This window comes from Embiotoca jacksoni, unplaced genomic scaffold, assembly GCF_022577435.1.
Source record: "Embiotoca jacksoni isolate LCO1_2020_lvr unplaced genomic scaffold, fEmbJac1.0.p SCAF_28, whole genome shotgun sequence".
Taxonomy (NCBI): domain Eukaryota; kingdom Metazoa; phylum Chordata; class Actinopteri; family Embiotocidae; genus Embiotoca; species Embiotoca jacksoni.
In genome coordinates, this window is record NW_027185379.1 from 2,903,846 (window position 1) to 2,920,737 (window position 16,892).

Genomic DNA, 16,892 nt, shown 5'->3' on the forward strand with positions numbered 1-16,892 from the left:
AACAGCGAGTGGAAAAGAGTTAAAGCAGTGTTGTTGTTGTTGTTTTTTTTAACTAGATAAGAATTTCATTTTATCATCCTTTAACATTTTGTTTTCCTCCTCCACAAGGACATGATGTTTTTATAATGTTGTCTGCACCAGAATAGTACAGAGCTACACAATGATTCGGGAAATCTTTAATCAACAGAGGATTCAGTTTCTAATAGCCATGCAGCATAGTTAAAAAATTGCTCCCACTCATATGTAAAAAAAAAATTATATATATATATTTAATAGGAAATGAAAGTATTTGTAAATATTAAAATATATATATATATATATATATATATATATATATATATATATATATATATATATATATAATAGAAAATGAAAGTATTTGTAAATAAAACCAGTGTGCAATATTTTTCAAGCTAGATACATTTATCAGTGATATGGCATCAGTGAGGAGTCAACACAACGTGAGAGAGTATAACAGAAAGCACATGGTGCTCTAACTTTATTGACATAGCCTGAAGGTCAGTCAGTGGCCCTTTATACATACTCCACCTATATAACTCTGATGCTGAGGCCATGTGAGCGAGGCTACGACGGGGTTAAAGACCTGGGCCGTTGTGAAAACAAACAAGCATCTGCATGTAAGTCCAACTTGGTCTGAGGAGCTGCAACATGAATGCAAGCTCTCTCTGAGTATAAAAAAAAAACAAAAAAACTCTTAATGGTCAAGCAGATAACCACACAGCACTGATTCATCGCTGGTTATTCAGCACATACGTTGTGACCACCAGGTGTTCATTGCTGTTGACATCTCAGTCAAAGGTCAGGGCAGGAACAGGAAAAAAAGAAATCACAGTTTAAATGCAGTTAACATGACCAAACTGATTATCTAAGATGTTTAGTTGTGAATAAATAAGTGGAGTGAATACAGTTCTTTCTGAATATTTCCCAATGCTCTCTTGTATACACTGATGGATCTTAATAACTGTACCCATTTATTAGAGTGCATGTTGATCGGTGTCAACAACATGAAGTTGTGTATACAGTACAAGTACAGCTTGGGCCTTCACGTGAGCACAGCAGGGTCCTCTGCATGTACACAACATCTTTCTAATCAGCTTGACCTCTCCTTCCCAGCAGGCTGCAGTGTGAGAAAACACAGACGCAGCGCTGCTTGTTATCACTCATATTCTGTTCTGCAATGCTCCAGTAATTACAGATGGGAGTGTGTATCAAACCGTTCTTGTAGAGTGTGAGACGGGCTGATGATCTGTGAAATCTTTATCACATCCATTATACAAAGGAAATAAAAGAAATTCACAGCAGTAAACACGTTTACTTTGAAGACTAGTGCTTTCAAAGAAGTTTTAACATCCAAAAGTTTGATCATTTCAGGCAGTAGAGATATAATCATACAAACAATTACTTTTTTGACAGCTGGAATCATCCAAGGTCACACAAAACAAGAATAATGTTTGGGCTGAGAGGCTGTCTTCATCAGGGTGATTACAGTTAGTGCCATCCTGCAAATGTTAATGAATAAAGTCTGTATGTAGACATTTAGCTTCAGGTTAAATTTCCACCGTGATAAGTCCAGCATGTTATCACCAGTTCACCTCTAAACAGCTACTTTGGGGCTCTATTAGTCAGCAGTAAGTTCTGCTGGGAAACTGACAGAGGCTGGTAGTGAGAATGGGGCGAGGTCGTCATCCTCAGATTCAGCCCACAGCTCTCGATCACATGACGAGGCAACTGCCTCTCCCGCTAAGTTGGATCTGGGGGAAAGGGGGTCTCTGCAGAGGATAATCAGCCATTTTCCCTGCATGTCTTACATGATAAATTTAGGAGGAAATGGCTGTTATTACCCTGATATGGCCTGTGCTCATTTAGTGTCTGTCTCCCCCCCCCCCCCCCCATAGTTACATCATAATCACCTTTCGCCATCTCTGGTACTTCCAGTTCCAGCAGGGTTTTGTGGAAAATGGGCGTTATTATCGTTTTATAGAAAGTTTGTCAGCCTCTTGAGGGGGGGGGGGCAGACTATTTGTTTGCGAGACAACTTTCCTGACCGGGAAGAAGAAGGCAATGAAAACACACAAAACATTTAAGTAATCAGTTGACAGGATGTGGTAAATGACAAAAAAGAAGGATCTTGCTTCTGCTCGCATAACAGCCTTCCTCATTCCAAAATCAGACGCAGCACTGAACTAATAAACAGCCGTGGAATGGGCTCAGTGTCTGCAAGGAGGTAGGTCGGATAAATAACTCACCAATCAGTCACATGTAATCTTCCTCAACTCCCTGTCGCCCTCGGACCATAAACAGGTCTTATCAAACTCTGGAGGAGTCATTGGACCACATGGGGCTTTCTGCATAACATCTTTGGAATGAAACAGAAAGCATGAGCAGCATGTTGATAAAACACTCCCTTCATCGGGGTACCATGGTGTGCACACAAACAATGTATGCGCCATGCAGAGTGTTCCGCCTGTTAAGAGGAGGAAGACTAATTTAATGGTCTCCCCCATATTTTAGCAATGCAATCAGGAAATTCAACTGGGACATTAGAATCTAAAAGCTGAGGTACCAACGATTTTTCCTGCACTTTGGTCATTTCGTTGCTTTGGAACTGCAACCACAATTGACAGAAAGCGAGTGCACAATGCCTGTCATTGTTCTGATCTTAATTGATCAGATGAGTCTTTACCTTTAGGCAAGAATTCAGCTTGTTACAGCCTGTTTGTGTATTATCGGTAAAAGAGCCTAAGAACTTCCTGTATAAATCTAGCAGGAGGTGACTCATAGACAAAGACTGCTCGGTTGCTCAAACAGAAAAAAGTCGTGCCATGAGAGTTTTGATTTTAATCAATGACAAATTGGAAACTTTGTGATTAGGTAGGCAGGTAGTTACTTTATTAATCCCCAAGGGGACTTTTTTTTTTCCACTGCAGCAGCATTTATAGATACAGGAAAGCAGTAAAATCACAGTAAAAATATTAAATATAAAAATGCACAGTATATGCAATAAAGTAGAATAAAATAAAATAGAATAATTAAATTAAAATTAACTAAACAATAGTGCAATTTTTTTTTATTTTTTTTTATTTAAACAAACAAGAAAAACAAACAACAGTGTTATTGTTGTGTTATTGTATTATCTCTCTCCTCTTTGTATGTGTGTGAGTGGGGCATGATGGCGTTTTTGGAAATTATACAAAAATACAATGTTGACTAAGAATGCAACATAAAAAAGGTTAATATAAAGAAAGGTGAACAGTTCTGACTAAATCCACTCTTTGAAACCAACAGGGAAGTTTCATACACATTCCCTCATATGCCTACACACACACTGACACATACTGTCGTTGCATTAATATGTTTCATGTTTTCGTTTGGCAGATCGACTTTATGGAAACACCTGTCTGTTGAAGCACTGTACCCCTAAAGCTGGTCTTGACCCCGTATGCAAACACATGTGACGTTTACAGTTCCTCTAAGCTTCTGCCTTCGTTTCAGCCTGCTACTTAAGCTGATGGTATTCCAGACCGTTAGAGAAAGAAAAAAGACATTACAATTGGGTGTGTTCTGCTTGATGGGACAAGTTGGGGTTTCCTCAGCTGGAAGTCCTTCCTCTGGAGACTCCTAAACAATGTCTGAGCAGCCAGTGTGAAGACATTAATCCTCTCCTGTAGCTACAGCTCCTAACCACAGAGAAGAGCTCACTGGTGCAACTGACAGTTTCATGAGAAAAAGGAAAGGTCACGGAGTCAAACCCCACAAGGGCCACACGTCCCCATGTCCTGTCAAAGTGCCCATGTAGCAAATACAAATATACAACTGCAGTATGCTGCAGCATTAAGTGTAACATCACGTGATCCTAATTTAAAGTGTTAAAATCGATTCATTGTATTACATTAACATGTTTATTTAATTTTAGATTGATGTAGAGGAGCACAATATCCCATTTTAAAGAGTTACTATCATTCAATACTTGCTAGCTGTCAGAGCCTGTGAGCCCCCGCTGACTCCTAATCTGCTTTTCATGAGTGTAAAGGAAATAAAAAAAACATTGGTAAAATAAAGAAATCTAAACTTTAATTTGAACTGTGGCGTAACTGGAGAGTTGAGCAGCAAAATCTGAGCTGAACTGAAATCCAACCATCAACTTTTACACAGTAGTTCAACTAAGCACATGGCCGGATTAGTGATACCCGGGCGCCGCTATTATGGCACTCACTCATAAACAAATGCCCGTTGCACACTACACAGCACAACCACACATAGACGCTTACAGGTCAGGTTTGAGGTTGGCATGTTCCCCAACAGGAATTTCCACAGAGCCTCTCAGACCACACAATACTTTCTCTCTCCCCTTCAGCAGAATTAATTCCCCCGGAGCTGCAGAAAATCACTGTTTAATTCCCTCATTTGCTCAACTCACATTTGTCTGACAGCCACATTTCTTAGTAGGATTTAATCGTGTTTATTGTTTACTCTCCAACTTCCTGTTTTTGGTTAGTGATTTATCTCCCCCAAAAGAACATTACAAGTTCCTCGTCAAACTTAAGATGCTTGAAACGCAAATTGGACATCCTTTTGTAACAGGATCCTGGAGGCACAGCTAATCTATTGACACGCAGGCCGAGGCTGGGCTGGGAAGGACACGGCTCATTGATACCCCTGAGGTTATCGGCAATGCTTCAAACAAACCACACAATTAGCTCCAAGTAGCAGACAGATAAGACCAAGATGATTCCAGAGGACACAGAAGTACCATCACACAGCACAGTGACCCATAGGTGACATCCTATAATCATATATTGATTGTTTTATTTTACTTGTTTTAATACAACTACGAATGTTAGCTCCTTAACAAGAGATAATTACTTCATATGACTGTATGTCCTGAGAACCATTCTGCTTAAGACTGTGGAAACTGGAGAATTGTTTGCACTTGTTGGCAATAATAATATAAAGTATATGAGTTGAAACATCAATTGCAGAATATTTCGTGCCACACTAACACAGAACAGTTAAGTCTTCGGTCTACAATGTGGGAAAGATTTACTGAAGCAAACAGACAGAACGCTGACACTCGAAGTGTCATGACCAATAACGACATTAACCACTAACCGGTTGTTGTCAGTCTTTGTTGTTTGAACATGTGATACAAGTTGGACTATTTTAACTCAATGACATATAAACACTAGTTATGCCTTGTAGATACTGGATGCTGAACTGCATCTTTTTCATGTCTGAATGAATCTGTGTCCAACTAATTTTGAAACTTAATGAAGCTCAATTATTCTCCCAGCTTATGAAACTTTATGAAACACATCACTTAAGAAGCTTATTTAAAAGTAGATGAAAAATTCAGCCTTTACTCAGACTAGTCCACCCTTTTATGGACAGGTTTCAGCTATTTCAGTAAAACTCTATCCATTATCAAAAGAGGAAGTTCTTTCATTTTCAGGAAATTGTTCCCTATCATTTTTGGAAGTAAAGAGGAGAGATTTAGGCCTGCAGCCTCCTACACGGCTGTGTTCATTTCAGAAATGTCACTGCATTAGATATTTGCAGCCAGTGCAACAACTCAGGCCATTTCCATATTTTCACATGCTTTTTTTTCACAGAAAATAAGCAGCATAAAGAAGGAAAAGGTGTTGTGTTTCACACAAAAATTGGAGGGCCAGGTGTGATTGACAGTGTGCGTGTATCTGTGGGTGTGTGGGTGTTTACTGGGTGGTGGTGGTGTGTGTGTGTGTGTGGGGGGGGGGGGTAGTTACTGTGTGACATGAGGTGAAAAAGAAGCAACAGCTCAAATTCACTTTTTACTGATGCAAAAAGAGAAAAGATGAAAGCCGTACTTTGAGAGACAGGTTGAACATTTTCAGCAGCACATTCTTAGAGTTGTCACAGAATTCTACTCAGTGAGATATTTTTTTTTTTACTATTTTAGCGATCTGTGCTCCGGTAAGGACGGATGAGCTGGACTTCACGACAAAAAGACACAACCACACATCACTAAATCACTTTAATACACATTCTTACTTCATTGAAGAAGGACTTCAGTGACCTGCATTTAAGCTGTGAGAGGAAAGCTTTAAAAGACTCTGTGGAGAGTCTTGTCTGCTAACGATCTATTATTGGCTCAAAGGAATAATGGCAAAGAGACAGGCCAGCAGAGCCTGTGACCCCGCCCAAAGGTGGAGCGTCTCATTGGGAGTCAACAGGCCCGTGAGCTGCAAACACTAGTAGCATTTAAAACTGAAAATGGCCCTTCACAGAGGCAGCAGCATCCCACTTCACATAACCCAGTGTCCAAATTGAACTGTGCCTGACATTTTTTTTTTACTTTGAGCGTCTGATGAATTGTGAGGTTCCATGACAAACCCCTGCTTGGCCATGCCGGTGTCTATTGTCTGATACAGAGGAACAAAGCACTGGCAGCAGACAATGGAGGGTCACTGCAAAGGGCTTGAAATAATCATAACAATGACAGCTCCCATATTTATAGTTGAAAAGAGACTTCCAACTGAAGCCCGAAGTGCTTTGTTATTAACAGGAAGAGCTGCTCCCCATGAAGAGTAAACAGCACTTCTCTTTACCGGGTGAGTCATAGTGGCAGTTTTCACGTTCTACGGGATACAAGCGAGGTTATAATGTCTACCCAAAATCCAAATTTAGTGTAGAAAATAATGTAGTTAAAGAAAACAACAAACCAAAAAGCAGCAGAGCAGAAATGTGAACACTAATGTCCCCCCAGTTTGCCCTGAATGAGAAAACTGAAAGAGGACTTTGGTAGAAAATGCCTTTCTAAGCATCAGTAGCCAGACAGAGATCATTGGGTCATCTTGCATCTGCAGAGTTCTTCCTGAGTGAAACTGCAGGCGCTCAAAAAGCAGGACACAAAAATAGGGAGACAAAAGGAGAACAGAGATTGTCGCCGATAGCGAGTGGCAATATTTCACCACGGGTGATGACAGCGGGCAGGGGTCGAAGTGTGTGGACAATCTCCCGAACGCACAAAATGAAAGGTCTTTTGTGCATCATTTGATAAGAGGGGGATGTTACTTGATTGTTGGCTGTCAGGTCACCAGGATGAGCAGGAAGAAAATCAGTTAAAACACTTCAGATTAGACGCTCGAGTGGCAGTTAGACAGGCAGCCTTACGGTGACTGTGTTGTAATACAGGATGTAACATGTTTCAACACGGCTTAAACAGAAAGAGAAATAAAATGTTCTACCACCATGCCTGCTAGTGACAGGGAATTTCCTAGAAAAAAAAAAAGGTGTAATTCTCAGGTCACGTGCAAGAAACAACACCACCCTGTTGTGGTTTTGCATGCGCTTGAAAACAAACACACAGCAGCGATGTCACAGTTTTTTTGATTTTTTTTATCTCAAACCGTGATACGAAGTCACAGTTCACAGTGTCCCTCCAAGTCAGAGCTTTGAGTCATATCCACGTGGACCTCACAAACTCAGTGCTGAGTGTAGGACAGATCCAGTTCATTCACAGAGACATTTCTTTTGTGGCTCATTTGTAGCCATTGAGATACAACAGACATAACTTCACATCCTTCCTGCAAGAGGAAGCCTCTGTTCATCTGCTCATTTGGCTCGTTATTCCATGAAGTTCAACTTCATAACTGTTCGGTCAGGATTTATTTTCGTGCCAGCTCTTGAACTTTTATCCCAACAGTCGAAGGAGGTGGACAAAATAACAGGAACGCCAGTTTCATGCAAAATAATGCAGACTTTTTGCAGACTCTTTATGAGGTTTAATGTGTGATTTAGGTGCGAGAAAGCTGAATTATTGATAAGGAAATTAGAATATAGCAAACAGAAGATGCAATATATTCTACTTTAATACTATAAAATTATAATAATTTAATTGTAAATGATTTTAATATTTATTATATTTGCAATTTTTTTTTACCAGCCACTGTGCATCAGCTGTGCATGTTGAACAACGTCAACAGCAGAGTTATTCATTATGAGATAAATAATTAGTATGACAATTTTCTAAAGCCACTTATTCCAGACAAAAACCTGTAATAAAAAACTACTATCCACATCTTTAACACCAGCTGGGTTTTAAAGTTTTGATATCGGAGGTGATACTCAATTCTTAAATAAAATAGGACAAATCACTCAGTGTATCATCTATCACGACTTTTTTTCTGCACAGGTACATGGGAGAGCTGGAGCCTATCAGAGATGACGTTGGGTGAAGGCGGGGTTCACCCTGGACAGGTCACCAGTGCATCAGTGTTAAATAAAGAACTGTAACTGAAGAAAAAAAATTGTCTAAAGCGGGAAAAGTTTCCAAATTAAGGACCAAGAAACCTCTGGTCAAGGTAAACAAACCTAAGAGTATGACTAACCATTTGATTCTAACTTATTGTACTGCAGTGTAATTTACAGGACAGAGACCTTTGGATACTCAAGGCTACATGCATTCATACTTGAAGTACTGAAGTACCTAAAAATATGGTCCTTATTACACAAATTCAAGTAGCACAGACTCCTTAGTTTAGATTAGACAGAGCTATAAGGACCCTGTCTAGTCCATCACAGGCACTGTTGGGAGACCGTCCAATCTACAGGACACACTACATGATGACTTTATGCTACACCACTACATTTGTGTCTTTGCTGAACATGGACATCTTTGGAGGTACAAGGGGAAATAAACATCATTTCAAATAAGCAGGGGGCTGGATGAGGGAGCTCTGAATGGGTAGTCATTGTAACTTCAAGATAAGGGCTGAGCTGCAGTCCTGCACTTCCTCAATAACAAAAAAAAAAAAAAATGTGGGCAGATATCTGACTCTCATAGTCTGAAACTTTCCTGTCAGCCAATGGGAGATTTCAGTCACTGGGGGAAATTTGGCAGCAGGATAATCCATCCCTGGTGTGACTGTTGGTGAATCAGCCTCATTATGGTTTTGTTGACTCAACGGTCTACAGTAGCTATATCCTGTTGAACCCAAACTGCCATGGGCAAGGCTTGGATTTTATTTCCTTATTGCCAAACATGTGGTTGTGCTACTGTTTGTTTTTATTCAATATTGTCAAGCTTTTATTATGGCAAAACAAAGACAGTGGCAGGTTCTACTTGTTTACTGATATGAAATGCTCTTTAGGCTGCTGACAAATCAGAACATAGTTTCTTAAATTCATATATAAGCAGATCGAACACTCACTGATTTATCTGATTACATCTGATATTTAATATCAGAAGGATTTGTTTAATTACATCTGAACTAGTGTTGCGCCTTCCTCTTTCCCACTCAAAAGAGCTCACAGGAGTTATTTCAACTCCACCTAGTGGTACATAATCGACATCTACTGCTGGAAAGATCACAACCGTCATCTTTCTGTGTCTGCTCTACTGCCGCGGCAGAACATTTTAAATGACATAACAGCTAAAGGAGCCAGATGTACGACTTGTTAGTGTCTCGACTCGAGAATAAAAACCAAACAATACCAGTGACGGAACATGTTTAGTCTACTTTTGGTATTGAAAGGAAATGGACTTCAAAAGGTGCTGGCGGGCTCAAAATGGTGTGAACCCCCTCAGGAGTCCCAGCAACTCTGAGTCTAATATTTCCTGCTTCCCAGACAAGCCAAACACAAGCTCCCAGACGGTCTCAATCTACTGGGAATGTTGTCATTGGTGACCTGACCAGCACAGAGCAGATGATATAATCAAATCCGAAACAGAGCACACACACGCACACACACATCTCAAACATCTTTATGAAAAAAAGATTTTATGACAACAAGTTGAGCAAATTCAATTCAAATTTTAGAGTCTTGTTGGATCAACGGTGAGAACAAAACAACAATGCAGTGCTTGAAACACATAATATCAAATATGACTGTCTCACTGTTGATGTCTGAACTCGGAAACAACATGCAATAAAAACCTGCTCTTGTATGAGGATTTTGGCATGCGTACAACATTAGTGTTTTTGGGAAATGTAAACATGAATGAGGACAGAGTGTGCAGCTTCAGAGGGAACGAGGCTTTAGTGTTCCAAAAACATTTGCTCAACTTCGTCTATCCAGTCACACGGAGATTCTTCCTCAAAGTCTCTGTGGAAAGAGGACATACAGTGCAATATATCTTAATTCTGTTTTCCTATGACAGGTCACATAAGAAAAGTATACAAATCCAGCACATTCCATACATCCAAAAGCAATCCAGCAGATATTTATATCGCTCTCTCTGCACACATTAATGGTTAAAAATGAATTTCAATGGCAACATTGGAAAGATAAATAAATACATGTTTTTCCAGGTGCCGTCATATTATTTGATTATTTATTATTTGAAGGAGCTTTAAGAAGCAAAATAAGACCAGTCAGGTCATATAAAACATGTTCGCCATCAGTGCTATAATGTTAATTAAATACAGCAATGAGTCAGGGTCACTTACGTGTCCTCGTCATCAGAGCGCGGCTGCAGTCGGTACTCGTCTACAATCACCTCTGGCTCGGGACCATCAGTGTGGTCACCCTGGGGCTGGGAGAGGGGTCCCACGAGAGGGTTGTCATCTGAAAATGGAAATCACAACCACCACACAGCCTTTTAGAACATCTATGCCACTGTCAAATGTCCGTTACAACAGAAAGGACTCTTTTAGGATCTGTTGTGCTCTATAACTATATAATATACTATTAAGATAGCATGTATTCAGATATCAGCAGACCTGATCTGTTTATTACAAAGGTGCTGGAGGCTTTGCTCAGCTGGGCCTTCTCTAACAGACTCAGAAGCCTCTCAGGAGGATCCTTATCCCATCGCCTCCTCTGCCTGCCGACCTCTGGCTCCTCTGACACACCTGGAAAAAGACGGAGGCAGCAATCTGATAAAGTACTTCATTCTCCAAAGCCTACTTTTGTACATTTCAGGAAATGAACAGGCTGCTCCTGTCATACCTCCATGACTAGACCCGGTGAGGGACTGGCCGGTTGAGGACATGCTGTCAGATGAAACCAGGCTGGCATTAGCCAACACCTGCAGCACCGTGTCTGGTGGCCCAGCAGCCCACTGCTTTCGAGGGACGGGCTCTATGCTTTCACAGCAGCCTGCGGGTGACTCCACACCTGAGGTAAAGGATAATTCCGCACATTTTTGTTGTATTCCTTGGTGATAAAAACATTGAAAACATTTCTTATTTTCTCACAAACAAATGTAAGCTCATAAGCGGTAAAAACAAATTTGGTGACGACATTTTTAACCTTGACTACCTTCAAATGTTGATGTTTTCAGTAAACTCTTCTCTCCCAGAAGATTAGCCACCTTCTTCCCCTCTTCTCTGTTCCATCGACCTGTACGCCTCCCCTGTCCCTCTGCCTCTACGGCCTGTAAGACATTCAAAACAGTGCAGTGAATCAAACACATAACATGAGCGCCGCGGCCATCTGAACTAACAGCAGCTTGTCAAAGTTCAGAGGCCACATAGAGTTACCACAGCTGGGGAAAGTGTGTCAGAGTTTAAGTTCTCACTCTTGACATTGTGTCGTGGCAGTATGTATGATAGTTCTGATGAACTTCAGGTTCTGGGAACTTCAGGTTCAACTGATTGCGCAACTGTCCCCGTGCAGGACGCTCATGTTTGTACCTGGGAGGGAAGATATGTTCGCAGGAGTCTGGAGACCCGGTGAGAGGTCAGGATGGTGTGCAGGGACGGCCTGTCCTTTGGGTTTGTCTTAAACATCTGCTTGACCAAATACTGCAGTTCGTAGGGCAGGTGGTTGGGGAGGGCAGGGTACGCACCCCGACACACCTTAAGAATCAGGCTCTTCCAGCTAGACGCCTGGAACTAACAACAGGAGAGGGAGGCGTGAGGATCTCTACGACAACAAACCACACGGCAACATCTGAGCCACATAAAATACACAGCAGATAACCGAAGTCAGAAGATACTCGGCCTCCATCGTTGCACAACAATGCTTTGCAGTCTCACTGTGCTGGAGGGTGACAGCAGAGGTATTTTACAAACGGATTCATTGACAGTATTTGGACAGAGGCCCGCAGTGGTGCGTGGAGTGTGAAAGGACGGGAGGGGGGGGGGGGTTACCGGGTGTCGCAGGGTGCAGAGCTCGTAGAGAACGCAGCCCAGAGACCAAACATCACTGCAAGACACAAAGAGATAAAGGTGGTTATTCATTCACACCAGACATTTGTCATGCACTGGCACAGTCAAAGAGATACAGCTGGATATCCCACGTTTGACACTCCAACATGCGGAACTGAACAGTCGGCCACTGACAAGCTTGGTGTTGCTGTGTGCTGTCTCAAAGTCAAATCTGAGGAGACACTGAGAAAACTCTGAATTTAGGAAACATCGTGAACACTTGTGCAGTGTATCGGATTAAATTGTGTCTCATACATTGGAGTTTCCACACAAGCACTTAAAAGCACGAATGAGTGTTTGTTTCGTATTTTTGGGGGACGATGACGTCGCAACATGTCTGTATGTTTTCAACCCAAAGCGGCACATGGTCTGCAGGAGCTCTGTCTTTGAAATGAGAAGTTTATACAGATACACTGCAGATTGCATCTACTATGGCACTTCTGAAATATAAAACTACACTGCAGGTCTGCATACATTATTTTAATGTACATTAATTTAGGACAGTATAGAGAGGTCTAACTTTGACTTTTTTTTTATATTTTATTTTTGTATTGTTTGATATAAAATGGAAAAAGCTGCCAAATAGTCATGTTAACGTACCTTTTATTGTTGTATGGCTTATTGTCCCAGATTTCTGGTGCCACATAATACGGAGTCCCAACATATGTGTGAGCATAAGCCTTTGAGCTGCAATAAAAACACAGTGAAGAACTAAATGTAACCGCAGCAAATGAAGCCCCGAGCTCTGACTTTAAACAGGCACACTTTTTCTCTTCCTTTACCTGTTCAGAATACAAGCAGAACCAAAGTCCCCGAGCTTGACTGTCCCATCGTCCGTCAGGAAAATGTTCTGGGTGAGGAAATGAGAGAGGAGCGATGACTTAACATTGAAGCATGAAATAAGAGCAGCCAACCATGGCAAAATGATGATATTATGCATAAGTGGGAGATAATGTAGTGATCTTATCTCGATCAGCAGTTTCATCATTGTTCATTTTACACCGCAGCGCTCGCTCCCACTCATAAGATTCTATCAACATGCAACCAGCCAATGAACTCAATTATTGACATCTTGTTCGGATTCAGAGCATAAACACAAAGAAACCTGAATTAAACAGAACATACAATAATCAAAACACAGTCTGTTTGCACACATTTTTACAGGAAACCCATTAATAATTAAAAACTGTAATACCTGGACACTACTGTACCTTGGACTTCAGATCTCTGTGCAAAACACGCTTATCATGGATGTGCTTTGCACCTGCACACATCTGAGCGAACCACTTCAAGATCTGAAAAAAAAAAAAGATTTCGATGAAATCAACTTTTAAGAAATGGGGATCAAAACACGGACACGTAATTGGTACAGGTATTCATTCCTGCCTACCACTATAATGGTATATTTAATGTGCTATCATTTTTTGGAAATAGTATTTTTCTATCTATCTATGTAATTGTGAAAATAACCTACATTATCAACACAGAACTGGGTAGTTTTCTGTTGCTGAATCCTCTGGAGCAGATCTCCTCCGCTGCAGTACTCCATAACGATGCAGAGGAGGTCATCAGCTGAACACACACAATCACATTTCCTTTTTTTTTTTTGCAATCTAAACCACCTAAATATCTTGTAATACTTGTTAAAGGGATTACCTTCGAATGCCTCCCTGAAGGCTACAATATTAGGATGTTTCATTCTGGACAGCAGGATGGCTTCTCTCCTCGAATTCTCCAATTTGGACTGATTCTATAAAAATGCAGATAAAACCATGAATGCATTCACTACTATGCGAAACAAACAGCCTCCATGTGTCTATGTACGCAGCAAGCCGGTAGGTTATCAGCATGGCACAAATCACATTTCTATATCCGACCACCAGGCAATAACATCACAATCTGTATCCAAAAAATAAATAAATCAGTATACTGTTATTTGCTCTATATGTGGTAGTGAGCATCCAACATTCTTATTATTTTGTATTATTATTAGTCATAGTAGTAGAACTGAATGCTGCAGGAAGTCCTTCCCACCAGCTGCCTTCAGACTGTTTAACGCACACAAATAAACTATTGCGATGTCTATAAACCATAATAGTATGCATATATACATGTACATATATTTACAGCGTCCACTGAGGGATCCATGTGCATATATATTTGAAATATTTATACATGCAGATATTTGCAAATCACATTGCAGTTATCACACTGTATTTTTAATTATATTTTATATTTTTTTTATTGCTTTATCAATGCAATTGTTTTTTTGTTTTTGTTTTTTTTAAATTAAATTGACTTTATCTTAAAGGGCTGTAGGGATCAATAAACTATCTATCTATTAGTAGTTGTAGTATTTCCACATAAAGATGTGCTGCCTTCAGGGACTCTTCAGTTCCTCCTCCGTCACACAGGTGAGGACTAACAGACCGCGTATCAAAGGGAGGAGAAACAAATCACCGCTCTGCATCGCCAGCTGACGTACCTTTGGCAGCTGAATTTCCTTCAGCACATATTCTTGCTGGCTGCTGTTACAGCGGACGGACACAGCCCGGCCGAAAGAGCCTTCGCCGAGCACTTTGAGGAGGGAGTACTTCTCCATTCTTTGAGAACCACAAACAGAAACCACGGAGGACCCCCGGGACTACAGCGGATTGTTTGGCTGCTACTTCCGTATTATTGTATGACGTAAAACGCGCTGCAACTGTACTGCGCCGCCTCGCCACTAGATGGCGGTAAAGCACAATCTCTCAATCCTAAATTTGAGTTAGTTTGAGGTTTTCCTGATGACAGAAAATAATTAAAAATGATAGCGAATAATAATAATAATAATAATCAATTATGTTGGAATCATTTGCGTAAGGTGTATCATGACTTCTTGTTTGGCTATTATAATGCTATAATATTCTAGGCAATGTAACCGTTTCTTATTTTACAATTCACATGTAAATATGTTTAAAATATGTTTTCTGCTTTTCTATTTCCACAAACCTGTGCAGAACTTTACATTTTGACTGTAGAAATATACCATTTTCAGAAATGAAACAGCCGATATACACAGACCAGTTTTCTCTTCTGCTTCCTGCAGGAAAATTGAAAAGGACTGTTGCAAAGTGGCCTGTGTTAGTGTGGGCGGTCTGGTTAGGTACTGAACTTGAAGTGAGCTGAGATGCTTCTCTCTGACAGGACAACTAATCACACACATAACAAGCCAGAGTGGAAAAATGGTGTCCGCCTGCCTGGTCACAGCAGGATGTCAAAGGTCAAATGCTGGCCATGAGGGGAATGTAATGGAGGGTGGCTGAAATCTTTCCTTCAATGATTCTGCAGTTTAATATCACTCCATAAATGTGTTAAAATTGAGTGACCTGCAAAATTGCAATTGGTCATGCCCATTGGTTGTGCCTCGAAAATGGAGAAGCTGATTGGCTCAAAGTAATGGCGAAAGGCCAGGGTGATTGGTTGTTCATTTTGTTAATTCAGGCGTGTGGGCTTTACAGGTTTTTTAGGAGTTAAGTAGTTGAGTTCAAGCAGATGTTCTTCATTATGGAATAATTTGAAGAGTAATTGACAAGTACACGGTGTCACACTGTGCAGGTAAATGAAACTGGTGAGTCTTGCAGCAGCAAAAGCATTTCACAGGTTAGACAATGTTACGCAAGTTATACACCATTAAACCCTCTGCATGTATGTGACTTTATTCATATGGTATATCTGGTGGAGAAATTCTCCATCTGTGGTTCTTTTTATTTCATTTTAAAATGATTTACACCCAAATATCCCCACAGAAAAGAGGATATAATTTGGTTGTTCTCCATCTCTATTTCAGTGTGATCTACTTCATGCATTCCCCGGCTTTCATTCATATCCATAAGCTTTAAAAATCCAATTATAACATAAGAATATGCTGAATTTGAAAACCAATCTGCATAAAAGCTGCATCATCGCAAACATTATGTAATACTGACATACTAATATGGAGACTTGTCATTTACTATCATGGATCACACAGTTTAAGCAACTTTCAGGAGTGTTCTGATTGATTTTCACATCACACAGCAATGAATAAAATTGAACAATCAATGTGCAAATGGTCTGCACAAATCAAAATGTATGTGATGCGTTTGTTAGGACCTGAAACTATGGTCTTTTAATGTTCAGCAGAATTCCCCAAACATCCTGTGCACCATAAACCAAATGTTTCCGAGCCAAGCGACTGCACAGCGGTTTCAAATTTATAATATTTACCTCATTACCGTCTGTTTTTGCTCTGTGCTCTGATTGCACCTAGCAGCAAATAGTCTTCCTCAAGAGGAAAATGAAGGCAATAAATATTGGGCATGGTGCAACAGCTTGTTTATAGCCCCTGGATTAAGCTGTTGTTTGGGGGAATATGATAGACATTTCTTGCAGTCCTTGAAGCGTAAAAAATATGTTTAGTTTGGGAAGAAGTCCTGTACAAATCTCAGTCAACCTTTTACTAATTATGGGCAGAGGCTCTATAAAGTTTGGGTGAATTATTTCCGAAGATAAGGCATCAACAAGTTCTTACACATTTATGCTAGAAAGTTTGTGACTCCTTCATAATTTTCGATATTCCCGCATAAATATGACCTAAAACATCATCGGATTTTCACATCAGTCCACATCTCCACTGTTTATGGCATGATACATTTCCACAAACATGTTGTGAAAATCAGATTTTGATTTTATCTCTGTATTTTGAATTAAACATGGTGC

General features: G+C 40.4%; 1 protein-coding gene across 2 annotated transcripts; it reads right to left on the reverse strand.

The window, feature by feature from the left end:
• Window positions 1-9,747: 9,747 nt before the first annotated feature.
• nek3 (NIMA related kinase 3) lies at window positions 9,748-14,791 on the reverse strand. 2 transcript variants are annotated; one of them, XM_069161481.1, is made up of 13 exons: window positions 14,638-14,791; window positions 13,809-13,902; window positions 13,627-13,724; window positions 13,364-13,447; window positions 12,935-13,002; window positions 12,753-12,839; window positions 12,096-12,150; window positions 11,637-11,837; window positions 11,263-11,377; window positions 10,951-11,118; window positions 10,722-10,853; window positions 10,449-10,566; window positions 9,748-10,104 (listed from the first exon to the last, which is right to left on the reverse strand). In XM_069161481.1, exons 1-13 carry the CDS (start codon window positions 14,752-14,754, stop codon window positions 10,038-10,040), a joined length of 1,404 nt encoding a protein of 467 aa, XP_069017582.1. In that variant the 5' UTR covers window positions 14,755-14,791; the 3' UTR covers window positions 9,748-10,037. The 2 variants fall into 2 exon arrangements, with proteins under 2 accessions (XP_069017582.1, XP_069017583.1); XM_069161482.1 differs by lacking the exons at window positions 13,627-13,724; window positions 13,809-13,902; window positions 14,638-14,791 and having other exon boundaries at window positions 12,935-13,257; window positions 13,348-13,441.
• Between the last annotated feature and the right edge of the window lie 2,101 nt (window positions 14,792-16,892).

What these genes read in the sequence shown, in the direction of transcription:
- nek3 (XM_069161481.1), bottom strand. Translation starts at nt 14,754, where the DNA reads ATGGAGAAGTACTCCCTCCTCAAAGTGCTCGGCGAAGGCTCTTTCGGC. An exon ending in AAGCCATACAACAATAAAAG is followed by an intron (nt 12,151 to 12,752) that starts GTACGTTAACAT and finishes TGTGTCTTGCAG; the next exon opens with TGATGTTTGGTCTCTGGGCT. An exon ending in TCTGCACCCTGCGACACCCG is followed by an intron (nt 11,838 to 12,095) that starts GTAACCCCCCCC and finishes TCCTGTTGTTAG; the next exon opens with TTCCAGGCGTCTAGCTGGAA.